Source organism: Rhea americana, unplaced genomic scaffold (genome assembly GCF_003343005.1).
Source record: "Rhea americana isolate MKP2758 unplaced genomic scaffold, rheAme1 scaffold_121, whole genome shotgun sequence".
Lineage (NCBI taxonomy): Eukaryota > Metazoa > Chordata > Aves > Rheiformes > Rheidae > Rhea > Rhea americana.
Window position 1 is genome coordinate 1,801,221 of NW_028185273.1, and position 16,084 is coordinate 1,817,304.

Here is a 16,084-nt window from a genome sequence, read left to right on the forward strand (position 1 = left end):
CTTAACAGAGTTGCTTTACAAACTTTTTCATTTTTTAATATCACAATTTGTCCTTATTTTGGGAAATATGACCTTCTTCACAGAAACATTTGTTTAAAAATCCTTTACTGAAAGTGCATTAATCCATTTTACATTAAAGATGCCAGAAAGACCGATGCTATAATTTCAAAAGCTTCCTCTAACTGTCTATGTTTTTTTCATTTGAACTAGGGATAAGACTTTTGCACTCCCCGTTATTAGAACATTTGTTGGGATTCCAATCCCAAGCTGAGAATGGCTGCAAATGTTTCTGCAGCTAAAAGGTCCAAGGACAGAACAGTACCATACCTAAAAACATTCTAGTTTTTAGGACTTGCTATGCTTTCCATGATCGGCTTTAGCTGGAGACTTGCCAAAAAACATCTTTGAATTCATTCACCTCTAGGAAACTTTGAAAATACACTTTCCCTGACAGCTAATGATATAATTAAAATTATATTCAATCTATAGGTTCACCATACTGAACCTCTCCCCCAAAATACAGTAAAATTTTAGTTATTTTCTCAAAAGTGATTCTGGAGAATCTCTGAGGAAAAATCACGCCAGCTATTCAAGATTCAAAGGAGAGAGTTTGGGAAGTTTTTCAGTTTAATACAACTCAGCTCCATTTCACTCTTGAATAAATAACCAGCTGAATACAATCACCACAAAATGATTAAACTTCTAACTATAACTTGTGCAAGGTAGGATTAGTAAATAACCACTGCAGAACAGTGGAGGTGAATGGCACAGTGGGACATCACTTTACCCACAGCAGTGAGTCAAGAGAAAAGGTGAAAGAAGCAAAGAGAAGTAGCTGCTTTCTATCTTGAGCGAGAAATGGAAATGAAAACAACAAAAAAAAAGAAGGAGGCCTATTGTAAAAGTGGAAACAGTACATTTGGGATGGGAAGGCAGGTACTCTACGTTCCATCAGAAACACAGAGACAGCAAACGTCCACTGATTTCCTGGGAAACCACGAAAGCCTCACTTAAATGTGCTGCTTCAAAGCTCTACATTGTGAGCTTTTACCTTCATCATAACATTCTTATTCACCTCTTTTCCTTATTGCTACTGTCTACTCAGCARGAGGATTCTGTTGACAATGCAGTAAAATACTGAACATTTTTAGTGTGCTTTCACCCTATCTTCATTCACTAGAACACTCAAAAAACATTAGCACTTCTTTTTCTTGAAGCTATTTGATTCTGGGGTCGATGGAGAACGTTCAGGGTTTCTTTCTGCTTGTTTTTGTCCCTAATCCCGCAACCAATACCACTAAATTCTTGCAATTTTCAAAGCTAATTCAGAGATTCTTGTTCTTCAAGAGTTTAAAAGGCTGGCTAACATCTTGCTGTGGTCTTCTCCTCCTTATTTTAACATGGTTGTTTTTATGAATGTGACAGGTTTATGGGAAATTTCAAAGGACAATCCTGTTGCCCATATATTTATATCTTTGCATCTATGTGCAAAGACTGATGAAACTTCAATGGGGGGAAAAAAAAAAACTGCTTGCCACGGGAAGGGAAAATGTTTTACCAAAAAAAGGATAAGGTGTTGCTTTTACTGAGGTAAAAAGCAGCTTCAGAGCTGAGAAAGGAGGAGGGAAATAGCTAATGTTAACACTCCCAGGGAGCTCTGCCAAACTCAATATGCAAATTTCACTGGGTCATTTAACTAATAAGAACTCATGAAAGGGAAGCTGCTTCCATCCACTGAAGTGCAATGAATTTTAATTTAACCAAGTAAGCAATTTTTCTTAATTATGGCCTGCTTTTGAAAAGAACTTTTGAATTGAAATTGTTATTTCATCCATGAGTTGTCATACTTGGAAATAAAATGCTAGTGATGGAAGTTAAAGGTACCTGCATCAAGTTTTAAAGAGTTTTATTTATATATATATATTTATATATATATATATATATATGAATATACACACACACACACGTATATATAAAAGGAGTGAATACAATTTATATCCCAATTATTTTCTTCTGGCTTAATTCTGAATCCTTTGCTTATTCCTTTGATATTAGAAATTCTCACTGAACTCAGATCTTACTGTTATGCTCACCTCTAAGAGATTTGCTTGAACAAGGATTTCAGGCCTAAATTTTTCCAAACTGAAAATACCAGAGACAGTTTAACATTCTTTAACACTGTTAACAGGTGCTAACAGTGMGCTTAATGCTGGACAAACACAAAAAGACTGGGATAAAAGCAAGGTTCTGATCCATAATCCTGTGTAAATTTAGTGTGGATGGTGGAGAAGGTGGCAGTCCTCTACCTTAGGAGCCAAATGACAATTCTGTGGTACTAAACTCCTCAGCAGCTTCAGCTATGTCTAAAGAGGCACCATGAATTGGAGCCTCACTCACTACAGCTCACAGCCCAGCATAAACTAGACCTGATGGCTTTCAAATACCACGCTAAGTCTGAGCTTCCAGGGGCTAATAAAAAGACAGACTGGCACCTTTTGCTCTCCCTGCCAGAGTGCCTACAGCCTTCAACAGAAGAGCAGAGTAGACAACAAGGAAAGTAACATTTTAATCACACTGGAAGGGCAACTTGGAATTTGTGAGAAAGTCTCAAGAGACTTAAGCATGTCTGTGACAGGCAGCACAGCGTAGGACAGAAATCTCCAATGCATTAATAAYCTCCAGCAACATGTTCACAGGGTGGCACAAGAGGGAACACAGCTTCAACATGCAAAACACTCTGCTGAATGCCCCACGTTATGGTTTAACTGGAAGTCAGGTACCTAATTTATGTAGCTTTTGTGAAAATCCCAGGAAGCATCTACCTGGATTTTTAGATATTTTTACAACTTCAAAAAACTTGCCATTGGCATCCATAGTGCCTATGTTGTTTTTTAAAATGGTATTCAGGTGCTTTTTAAATTTTGATCTGTGGGTCCTGCTCCATGGAATTTGCAATTACATATAGATTACACAAAAACTATGGATATTTACTTGAAATTCACTGAGATTACAATTTACCTGAAACTCAAGAACATATCTCAGTGATAAGATGCAAGCACTCCAAGACTGATTTCCAAATCCAAGCTTCAACAAAGCAGGATTCTTGGTGTTGCTTAAAGTCACTGTAGGGAAAGGTTTGGCCTCAATGTCAGCCCTGAATACAGGTGCAGAGAYTTGGTTTAGGCCCATCGCTCAGTACAGTTCAAAACCACAAGCTGAAATGTATGGGCTAGTAATCCTGAGTGTAGAGTGTCCAGCAGGACTTCTCAAGTATGTACAATCACTCAGAAATGTAAGTCTTCACTGCTTGTTGGGAAAATGAGAAACATTTGGAAATGCCCAACATAAAACATTCAAATCAATCAACTAAACAGATGTGGGGAAAAAAAAAACAGATAAATTGTGTAATCACTGCAATCAATGGGATGCATCAARTAGAAACTGCATCCTGTGTGAGCTTTTATTATGTAGCCACTACAGAGAAAAAGTTAAAGATATCTAAGTCCTGCCAATACAGCAAGCCAAATGTAATACTAACACCACTGTGACCCATTAGGACTCCATCCATGCACAGTGACTTTGGTCTCTCAGCAATAGCCTCTTAAATTTTACAGTCTTTACTTCATGGAAACTCCCAGGGGAATTTCCTACTGGACTATAACTACCTGCAACTTGTGTTTTGCTTCAGTAAAGACTGGAGGCTCAAATTATTCATGTGTAAACAGTTTCTCTAAATGCTTCAGTTTAAACAAACTCTATGAATAATTTACTGCACTTAAATTGTCAGCAAATGTAACTATAACTTTCCTAATCTAGTTACAAAACAATGACTAAAATACCACAGTCACTTAAAAACAACAATTTTAACCAAAGCTGAATCTTCCTTTAAACAATCTCTGGGAAAGTCTGCAAAATAATTAACTGGTAGATTGTATCCATAAATATGAAGCAAGCACTAAAAATGCTTTATTCAGACTTTGTAAAGGCTTGCTTGTGAAGTATTTTGGTTTAATTATCACTGGTAATTTGAAGCCTGAGCCTTGAAAGCATCCAAGCAAAACACCTGTTTTTTCAGTGACACTGAACTGCTGCTTATCAATTACAAACGCCTTTAGAATAATAAGCCATAAGACGTAGAATGTATTTTTTTCTTTTTAGTATTTTTCCATACATTGGTCCCAATAACTCTTAATATTAAGGGCTTACAACAGAACATGACTGAGATCATATACAAACGGTTCAGAAGAATTTAAATTAAATAGTCACATTTTTGACATGTCCTCTGCAGCTAAAGAAGTTCAAAGAAACATTCAAATAAGCAAATAACATTTTTTTACATTTACAAATGAAACAGCATATGCGTATTTATTGATTTTTTAAAAAATTCAAAAATACATTGTAACAGAACAGAATGTATACGTTCTTCAATGAAAGACAAAACTATGGTTATCATCCGGACCAGAATACAAATACATGCTAACAATTTAAAAATCATTTTGGGTCAACATGAAACAAACTACCTGTTTGTAAATGCAGTAGTTTTCTACTTAGTAAATATGCCTGAGAGAATTAACCTGTAAAGAAATAGGCTTTCAAACTCTTAAACACAAAGAGCTTTCTACACTGAAATGGTGAAGAGACCTGTGATATGCACCTGACAGGCCACTAAGCCATTTCCCACAGAGATTCTGTTCACTGCTCCACCTCAGCTCAGCAATCCAGCAGTGGCAGAGTTTCACATCAATACCAGACTTATTCAAGTGAGGTGTTAAAAAGCATGCTAATATGATGTAAAACCATCAGTCAAATACAGAGAGGATATATGTTAATAATAGAAATTCTCTATCAAACTTGTTGTATTGTATCAGGGCCAAGTAAAAAGTAGTAGTCTAGTTTATGAGTGAAACGGATTATATTTTTGGCTCGAGGTAAGACCCTTTAAAAACAATTTCTACATAAGCATCTAGAATCAAAGCATGAAAAAAACAGGACAAACACAACTAAGCATTTTACAGTAACCACATACTGTAGGCAAGTAGGAATCAAAACAATAACATAAACTGTGCATTGATTCTATGAAAATAAAGTGTTACTAGTAGACACAAGCAATCTGACAAGATGTGAAAGCAAGCAGTGAAAACTTCACGGATTGAATTTCTTTTCATCAGAATTCATCTGTTTCTAGTGTAGGCAGATAACAAATGAAACTTAGAGAAACGGAATTCCTATTAGCAGCTTAACTCTTCTGYGATAAGGTTTACACTCTTACTGTTTCTTGTATTAAGAGAAATACAAACTAATGAATTGAAAACGATGTATTTTAGAAATGAAGACTGAAAGAAATCTGAAAGTAYATTTTAGAGAGAAATAACATTGGGCTAGATCCACAACTGGTGATATCTGACTTACTTATCTGTAATTGAACTACGCTGCTTATGCCAACAAAATACCTGGCACTATTTCTCAAATTTTAGCAGCCTCTTTTATATCACTTCCAACAAACTGCATACTTTGTAAGTTACATGGGCTTTGATGAAAAAAGTCATTACCAGGCATGCAAAAATTCTAACAGAGACCTCCCATTTCCATAATTTGGTTACATGATCAAATTACATATGCTAAAACATATGAAGCCAAGTTTTCATATGAAACAAATTCACAACTTTGGAAAGGAAGAAAAAGACTCTAAGACAGGAAAAAGAATATTTCTACACAGCTGGTCCTGTTCTCCAGTGGTGCAACACAATACAACGAGCATATATACTCATACATATATACGCTCATGTAATTATGCATGTGATTTTCTAAAGGTGATCAGGAAGAAGCTTCCTTTTCCCATCTTCTAGACTGCAGAAATGATTGAACGTATTACAGAGGCTTTCACTGTCATATGAAATGTATGGTTTYGCCAGTGCTAAATATAGGTTATCAGTGATGATGGACTAATATGCTGATTCAGCTTGGTACATCTTACATTCGCTAGGATTGAGTGTGATATTGAGAACATTCTACATTGCTCTAACACCAAGAGTGCTCTCAGGTCACACCTTCTGACAACAACTTTGTTCTACCGGTTACAACCGGCAGGTGCAGGATGGGAACTTGAATAACAGTTTTAACAACCTGACCCAGAAGATGATGAACACTAAGTTATTGCATCAGCATTGTCTGGATCAGACTGTAGGAGAGAAACCAACATCAGAGCAGTATGTAAAGCTTCTAATGCCAAGAGGTGAAGACACTCAAAGAAGTGCAAATAAAAAGCATCRTTTAAGCCTGTAACTACTTAAGGAAAATAAACAAAGGAGAGAAAGATGACYTGTAGTAAAGTGAATGGAAGGAAGGAACAAAAAAGAGAAGGAGGGACATGTATATTGGGGCAGGGTTATATCCCCTGAACCCCGAAACTGCCTTGGACACCAGCTAATTTTACAAGATAAGTTACATGCACGCCCACATTCAAGAGGGCAAGATTGAAACCTTGATGGCAATGCTATGATTCTGGCTGAAGAGCTTCATTTTCCCCTTCCCATACCTGAAAGCCTTGAATCCTTGCCAAATACTCCAGCTGTTTTGAAGGCTGCACTGCAGAACAGGGGGAAGCAGGAGATATTCCTTTTAGACCTATGGCTTCAGCAGTTGGGGATGTTCCATTCATGAGAAGTTCCCTGGCAATTGTAGCTGTGCTATTTGTTGTAGGAGATATGCTGAAGAAAGAGCTAGAAGTCTGGCTCATTTCTTTGGAGGACAAATAGCTTACAGTGGTACCAGGGGCTGCTTTGTTGCGGCTTGCTTCCATCTCTTGGTAAACATCAGGGGAGAGATGGAGGATTCCCTTTGGTGCTGAAAATAAAAGCAAAGACCATCCTCATTACCCTAGCATGAGTTTAACAGTTAGACAATTCTCGTTAAAATACTTTTTATCTGAAAAATACAAGTATTTTAAATCAAAGTTTCTTCATTCTTTATAGAAACTGTAAATCAAATTGCATAATCTGTTTAAGCAATAAAGCAGRTTTGAAACGCCCCTCTACTTCCTCTTTCCCACTCTTCCCAAGCTATAAACCTGGACTTTAAAACTGTGGTATGCATGGAGTACACAATACAAACAATTAAGGTCTGTAGATCTATAAACCATAAGGAACTGTTGTTATTTCCAATTAGTAGCACAATATTTAACTACAATCTTCTGCCTCCTACCTGATACAACAATTYAGGCTGTTGTTTGACAAATAATTTAAACTAGCCTATGTCAGCACTATCACCATAAGAAGTAGTTCTTTTCTCTCCCACCTACAGCTGTTGTTTATACTCCCCAGCTGCTCTGTTTCTTGTGCCAGCACAGGCACCTGCAGGACCATGCAGAGACACTTATGAGAACRAGCAGTTGGGAGGCAGGAGGAGGGCAGGACTGCTTCTTGCAGTAGCAATACTGCCATTTGCTAGCTTAAAATGTTTTCTGAATTCAACAGCAGTCTGTGCTTAAAAATTCTTAAACTGTCCTGCAGTCATATCATTACTGTACTGGTGATTCTTATTTGACTGTCTGTTTTCCAATGAAGAGTTTTTTTTGTATTTGACTATATACATGGCATTCTACAGCTTGCAAATAGCTACTTGCTTTGGACAACATAAACACTTTCTTCGTTCATGACTAACATCAAAAGGAGCTACAGAAATATCAAAAAAATCTGAATTTATTCACATGAATTGCAGAAAACTTAATACTTCTACTAATATGTTAGGAATAATTTGTCTGCATTTCAAAATTTTAAATATATTTTTAGAGAATATCTTGACTCTCAACTCACTTGTACACAGGGATACATACTTAAGCAGCTTTGCTGATGTTCTTGTGTGCAGAACTGAAACTGAATTTTGTTAGTTTTCCTATAAAATGAAGTATTTGTTTGAAACCTGAGTACCCATTTTGCTAATAAAAGAGGAAAACCACTTTCTTATGACTAATAAATCGAAAAGTAATCTTGAAAATGTTTAATATCATATTAATAGCTCATTTTAATCTTTCAGTATGTACCTGAAAATAACATTTGTGGACCTGAGCTATATGGCATTTCATTTTAGGAATGATAAACCTGTTTGCTAATTGATTTAACTATTCCACAAGAAATTGCCTAGTTCAATGCTTAATTCATTGCAGTGCATATTCAAGTCATTTCATAATGTAGAATAAATCCAAAGAAGAGAATTAATCTCTAGTTTCCTATAAAGGATTCATCTAATCCCAGTAATACAAGTAATATTTTTAAACAAAATGTCTTCTGCAAACTCAAAAATATTACTAGTAATTAGTATCTTCATCTTCAACCACACAGCAAAAAATCGAACTTCCACACTGCTGACCCAGCAAACTGCTTACAAGTGAATCTCTTAATCGATTTACTCACACATTTAGTTTTTAATTTAATACTGGTTTCAGAGAGAACATCAGCTTATGCCATTCCAAAAGGCCCAACAAAATTTCATAAACTATCTGGTTACACTGTTAGGCATGAATAAAGAGTGCTGCTATTAATTTTACATTAGAGTATTAAAAACTAGGGGGCAAAGCTTGATGTTGTCATCTATATTAAGCTAAGTAATTCCACTGATGCTAACAGAACTTGAATGAGTTAAGTACACAAGGACAAGGCCCCAAATTTWGACCTTGCTTKTTCTGCACAGTGCAAAGGAGTGTAACGGGTAACATCTGAGTCACAAGAGCACTAAATTTCTTTGCTGCTGGAGGAAAACAAAGCCAAAGACTGCTCTGGAGCTTACAGACAGCAAACCACATGGTGCTTCATACCATTGCTTTAGAGAGAAAGTGTAGTATCTACAGTTACATCTACAATAAGCAAATTTATAAATATAGGCAGAAACAGATGTATTTATTGCTCAACTGAGTAATCAACTCTACCCTTCCTATGTGGGGCTACTGAGTCTGGTCAGATCCTGACTTCCAGCCCAAGGGCACTTCATCCACACTGACAGCTAACTCCAAGAGGAGAGAGACTCCTGCATTGAACTCTCCAGAGCTAGGCACAAATTCAGGATGGAGGATGAAGTCCCTAGAACTTCTTCTTCCCCTAGAATTCCCTAGAATTTTTGTCCCATGAGGGACAAGTTGTCCCATGTGTCCCATAGAATGATTATGTACCTTTTTCTGAGGCTACAATCTCTGCGGTYCATCATTTATCATTTTTTTATAGTCTTGTATATGAGATATCAGGAATGAAAATCAAAATAGATATTACAGATATTGGCTCTTACAGTTCGGTTACAAAAACAAACAGTAACAACAATACTGAATGACAGGTGTTCAGTACCTCCTAACCTCTTAAGATCTCGCCTATTGTAAATCTGACTCGAGAAAGAAAAATGAACATTTAAACAGAAGGAGGTAAAACAACGTACTTTAGAAATAGCATATTACCTCCTCAAAAATATCAACATTAGGAAAAAAATAGCACAATGTTAACTTAAAAAAAAAAAGAAAGTTTAAAATCAAATCCAGTACTGCAGATGTCTGTTTCATTGATGTAATATTACTTAAAACAAACATTTTACATGCTTTCTCAGCCATTTCACTGTTTTTACATGATCCACCCAAATATCTAACTGCTGTCTGGAACAATAGTTTGGAACACTTCCAGATTACCAAGCTTTCTAAATGTTAAAATAACTAATATGCAGCATATGATGAATAAAAAGTTATTAAGCATAGTATAGCAAATGTTCCTAAAGTGCTGATTTTACTCTAATGGTGATGTTAAATTAATAATAATAATAGTACCTTTATACTTATGTAACACCTTTCAACCAAAGACTTCAAAGTGCTTTATAAGCAATAATGAATTTAAATCATAATTTGGATCTGAGAGGCAGGTATTATATTACCATTACTGATTATCTCCGGAAACCAAGTAATGTAATATTCCAGACATTATATTAATATAGTTGCAAGCTATTAACATTTTATATTTAGTGCCTATGTTTCATGACGCTACTTAGAAATCTGCTTTAAAAAGGTAGTGAAACTTGGTCTCTTTCAAAACTTCTATCTGGCTCTTATTTATTTTAACTCTTTACCATTTTAAAAATATTGAGGATTATTTTAGTATCATCCCTCTTTCTTGACTATTACAACTCTATTGAATTCTAAAAGTGTGTATACATAACAACTTAGTTACTGTGGTAATGATGTTACCACAAGATGAGAGGTATGACATCAAGAGAAGAATAGCTATAGGAACAAAAGAACTCTTCAGAAATTATCATAATTCATCTTTGAACAAGAACTTTAATAAAAAMCATGGGAACAGAAGTACTATGCTCTTAACAGTTCTCTACACTGCATGAGAATATTATTCACTACATGAATGATACATAGTTTTGTTAGTCAATTATCTGAAAAAAATAATTTTTACATTATGTGGGCTAAACATAAATTTATCCCATACTATCTTCAACATACTCCAAAGGTAACATCATAGCTGTTAGGACAGTCACAAGAACTACAATACGACCATTTACACCAATAACATTGCACCTTCTGCTGGACATAACTTAGAGGTACATTCATCAAACATGCTAAAATAATTTCCATACATATTATTTAAAGCTGTGGGTAAACATGTTACAAAAATATGCAGGCCAGCTATGCAATATAATCACCAAAATTTAAAAACATGTCTTACTCATTCTTGGCAGTATTGTTTGTAGCCTGTAAAATCTGCTATGGTCTCTGAAAATCCCAAACCAAACTGAAGACTTCTCTAACTTAAGAAGAAATTTTTTGATCTTCCATTGTCTACTTCTCCTGTCACATGCTAGACAACTGCAAAATAGTTTAGATTCTATGGCAAATGTTTGATTAAAGTATCAAAAGGCCTCAGCATCCTTCACAACCTTTCCCCTTGCAGCATAATCTCTGTGCTTTGATTCCACTTCTTTTCACAGTGGCATTAGTAGAAGAAGGTTTCAAAAGATCTTTTTGAGTGCTGTTGTTTTTATCCTTTTTTTTTTTTTTTTTTTTTTTTTTAATACAAGGTCCTGCTACATAGGAGAGCAAGGGACCTTTCTACAGAAGGGTTCCTGCCATCTAGATCTCTACTCCACCTGGAGCTCACGGAAAACAACACTTACCCATTCGAGGAACTTTGTGCGTGGGGGCTGTGGGGTGGGGAGGGAGAACTACTGAAAATATCACCAAATGTGTCTTCGTGTAAAAAGACTCCTCATAAACCGATTCTTTTGCTACAGTGACAGTGGAAAGTTACCCTATAGCAGTGGATTATAAAGTTCAGAAATTTTCAGAGTGATGATAGCATTGCTTGCAGACTCAGATACTTAAATCTCTACATGGGTAACATGTGTATCCCACTTTCACATTTTTATTTCTGTCAGGAAGATGAGAAAACAGGAAAGTTTGGGATTTTGATTTTATCATTCAACTCCAAAAGACAATCTACAGGACCAGGTTTATATTTTAATCCACATACCTACCAGACCTAATTTTCTCTTTCCTAYTTGATCAGCACCATAAGGATGCTCTCCCTCTGCCTTCACTCAGTGACTTTTCCTGTTTCAAGGACTTGTCTAAACTTGGTCTAAACCACAACTGTGTTCTTTCCTAGAGGACCATAACTTGCTCCTTGGGCTCCCATCTGACCAAGAGGAAAGCTATACTTGGTGTGTCAGAAGTGGTGTAAGTTAATGTATGAATTGCACTGATACCCCCAATGAGTATGTACTCTTTTCTGCACTACAACCACTGGTGTGGGTCACCAATATAAGGGAACACTTTTGTGTCTTCTGTAGCTAYGCAAAGCGGACGATGATATAATCCTGTACACAACATGCTCATAAATTAACACTTCAGTATTTTAAATAACACAGTAATGGATGTAAGAATGTGGTTTATATAGAGACATAAGTAGTACCCAGTCACAGGATGAGAGGCAATAAGCACAAACTGAAACATTGGAAATTCCACTTGAACATAAGAAAATACTTCTTTACTATGAGGATGGTTGAACACTGGAACAGGTTGCCCAGAGAGGTTGTGGTGTCTCCAGCCYTGGAGATATTCAAAAGCCGACTGAACACGGTCCTAAGCAACCTGCTCCAGGTGACCCTGCTTGAGCAGCAGAGTTGGACCAGATGATCTCCAGAGGTCTCTTCCTATACCAACTCTTCTATGATTCTGTGATAATCAGTATTTTCGGAACTGAATACAAAACTCAGTAAATAAGCCTCAAAAAAGCTTACTTTCTAATTTTGCTACCTGCATTCAACTTGAGTAATGCCTTCCTATATTGTTCTGCTGAAACTACGTGGCAAAGTTTTATAGTAAGGTATTAAATAGCAAGATCAAAATCCAGCCTGGACTTCACTATAATGTAAGTTAAAATGGACAACATTTTCAGAGGACTTTCAAATGGATGACTCCTCCATAGAACTGGCAGATTCTCAACATATCTTAGAATATGGCCTGTTATAAAACTCCAGACAGCAAAAAAGAAGAGAATTTATAAAAATAAACATTTCATATCAAGACTGAATAATGTAAATAATACTATAAAAAGAAATTGTTGCAATTTGATCCTACAAATTGCAAAATCTTATTTATATACTAGAATATTTTCAAAAAAAATTTATTACGTCACTAGGAATCTCAGAAAACAGCAGTCAAACAATTGAATAGGTAAATAGCGTGACTTATTTTCTCAGTAATAGTCTATGCACAATCTTGGCTAGAAATGCCATGATACAAACATTTTGTACTTAACACAGCTATCTGTGGTATTTCTAAGTCACCAGCTACTCCAATATTCAGACATCAAAAAATGTTTCGTCATTACAGAATGTCCTTCAATCAAATGATCTTCTCTACATGACCTTAAACAAATTGATGTTATATAAAACCATTCATTAAAATACTAGYTTATTTAACCTTAAAATAACCATGACATTGAAGTAAAGACTATTTATTTCTTCATGAAATCAGGTCTCGGTAATCTTAATTTTACTAAAATGTTTTCTGTTCATCCAAAAATAAAACTGTACTATCACAGAAGAGTTAAAATTTTATTCTATGCATTTTCTGTAAGATTTGGTGTTTAACCTATGTGAGAAAATTGTTTGGAAGTATCCAAAAGCTTTACTCCTCTACTTGGGAACATCATACTTTGGTAAAAATAAGACTTAGTAGTTGTAACTGGGAATTTCCACAGGAAATCCTTTGAAATGTTGTTATAGACAAAAACACCTACACTGTTATTTTTACATGATAATTTCTGCATTGGAAGATTCATACAATAGTTCAGTGTACCCGCAAAACCTAAGATTAAGATGAAGCAGGCTCTGAAAAGAACCAATAAAAATGCAAAAGAAAGGACGGTATTCTTATCAGCAGAGAGAATCAGCAAATTTTGGAGTAGGAGCAAATCAAGCTAGTGGGTTGACAGATCAAGGTGCTTGTAAAAGCAGCCAGAAAGTGATTTTTGAGAGGGTAAAGCAATTAGGAGAGTGCCTAAGTGCAACTGGAGAGTGACCTGTGCAGGCAAGACCATTCATTAACAGCTTAAGAGGAGAATGAGAATTGTGACGATGAAAACAAAGGCATGACCTACACACAGAAGAGATGAAAGAATAAGCCAGCCTAATAGACGAGGATAGAGAGGTTGCTGAAGCTAAGAAGGTCAAGGGGGACATCAACAAGCACAGCATAGGTATGAGTGAAGATGAAATCAGAGGAGGAAAGAGAAGTGGGGGAGTGGAAGTCATAGCGGTAAGATGTCTGATGTAAGGAAAGAGGATAGAGGCGAGAATGGAGAATTAATTCTTGGTTCTGACAGCAATAAGGCCTCAGTTCAAGTGATTCAGTTCTTCAAGGAAATTATTATCTTAACCTAATGGAGATGCATCTGATGGGTTCTAGGTGAGAAGAGAGTGATGGGGAGAAAGCAACTGGGAAAAGGAAAAAAAAGATTTCAGTAAAGTGAAAGTATTTAGGATATAGTATTAAGGTTAACTGTGGGATATTGCTCAGTTTGCCCAGATTGAGACATAAATCTAAATGCAGATCATTTTCAGAATTACATTCTTAACTCTGAATTTGAAATTTAACATCAAAAAGAGCTCTGCCTTGCTATGTAATATGCAGACTGTTTTCAATGGAATAAAGCCTAGTAACTTTGAACAAGTACAATTCATGTAATAATTTCAGATTGAAAAAAGCAGAAGATGAATTTTTCTGAAATTTCCCCTACCTCCAGAGAGGACTATCTACTGTCATAGTGGCTGTTCCCTCTTTATTACATGAAAAGCTTAATGGTAAAGCAGTCTCCTAGAAAACTGAAGGTCTGGATTCAATTCCTTCTCAGCCTGAAGGCAATCAAACCACAACCCTCATAGCCCAAGGGTATGTTTCTTACACATGCATAATCCATATTACCCAAGAGCCACCCAACAGGTTCCTTGGAACACCCAGGAGAGAGACAAAATTGGAAAAATCTCTCCAATTTCTAAATCTGATTCTCCTGGGTCTTCAGTTATAAAGAAAAGATGATTATCTCAGCTCCTTTGTAGAAGATGGGATGAATCTCTCAAAATCAGCACATAAACTCAGAAGCTACAGAGGTAAGATGTTACTTAAGTATAACCAAATTCTTTATGAGACTCTAATCAAGGTGGTGATACAGAGTGCACATACACAGTGCAAACTAGTGGCTTAGCTGGTGAAATTGCTCTCTGAAACATGCAATAATGGTATAATGCTAACCCGGCAGTAGGTTTGTTTTAAAAAAAAGCAGACTGAAGGCTACTATTCTGCCTGTGCTATGTCAAATAAAGTAGTGTTGCCAACCCTACTTACTGTAGTTTCTATTTATAATGACAAATAATTCAATAAAACTACCAACATATCAATCTTAATTCCTAGCAATAGCATATTGTAATTGACAGTTCAGTATGTTTGGAAGCAATTCAAAAGTGAAGTCCAACAAAGCAGTAATTAGTGAGTAAAAATGGATACAATCCACAGCAAATCACCTTTGAAATACCACTAAGAGAAATACTTCAGTAAAATATAACACAGATTCATTACAACTCAAAATGTCTGAAATACAAAACAAAAACTTTACCCCCAAAACTGTGAGCTGTTCATGCAAATATACATTAAATCAGCTACTGAAGGGCTTCATCAAAGTTTCCAGTTGAAAAATAAACACATAGAGGACTATAAAAAAATTCATGAAACTATTCAGTATCAGAAGTATAGAGTTCGTAAGAATTTTGTTTCCTCCAAAGTGAAGACTTATTAATATGCAAAATTTCATGAAAATACAATTTATTTTGCATTTATTTTTCTCCTCCCAAAACTGGTGAATATTCATCTAGATAATAATTTGAATGTAACCATACAGTTAGGGCTTACAATAACACAATGTACTTCTATATTTTTTATACTTCTTTTATCCCCACTCTATATTTCTTATTGTTTAGGAATATGTAAAAAAAATAAATAAATAAAATACTTATTAGTTATGGACAAATGCTGAAATTTCTGAATCACAGATTAACAAGACTCTTCTCTCTTCTGAGTATCTATTTACTTTATTTTCATCGCTTGTTTTCTCCTGAGAACAATTGAATGAGATCAAGTAACTTTGTTCCTTAGGAGATCATCTGCTCCTGCTGCTCATTTACCGTCTGAAATCATAATCATCTGCCGGTGACAATCTAATCATCTTCACAGTAACTAATTGTGAGTCACCCCTAAACGCTTATGATTTCAGGTGGTGAACAAACAGCAGGAGCAGATGTGCTCTGAAGAACAAAGATTGTAAAGTCATGCAGAATCCCAAGTAATAAAATGTTAGGCAAGAAAAACAAAGAGGCTGTCTTTACAGAGAGGTAGGATCGTTCTGAATGTTACGTTTCAGCTTCAGTTTTGCAGTATTTGTTTGGTGGCTCCCCAAAACTGGTAGAAACAGATACAGGAAAACTATTCTATGGAAAATTAAGGGTGAGGGAACAGATGAAAGCAGTTGGGGTCATTTTCTTCTCCTGAGTAATA

At 35.8% G+C, this 16,084-nt stretch overlaps 1 protein-coding gene across 4 annotated transcripts in view; it reads right to left on the minus strand.

Moving 5' to 3' along the window:
• Positions 1–16,084, minus strand: part of STAU2 (staufen double-stranded RNA binding protein 2) — a 170,811-nt gene that overhangs the window by 73,383 nt on the left and 81,344 nt on the right. For all 4 annotated transcript variants that reach the window (XM_085325179.1, XM_085325161.1, XM_085325171.1 and 1 more), the window contains exon 12: positions 6,536–6,843. In XM_085325179.1, the coding sequence (XP_085181305.1) occupies positions 6,536–6,843 (308 nt within the window). The remainder of the gene's footprint in view (positions 1–6,535; positions 6,844–16,084) is intronic.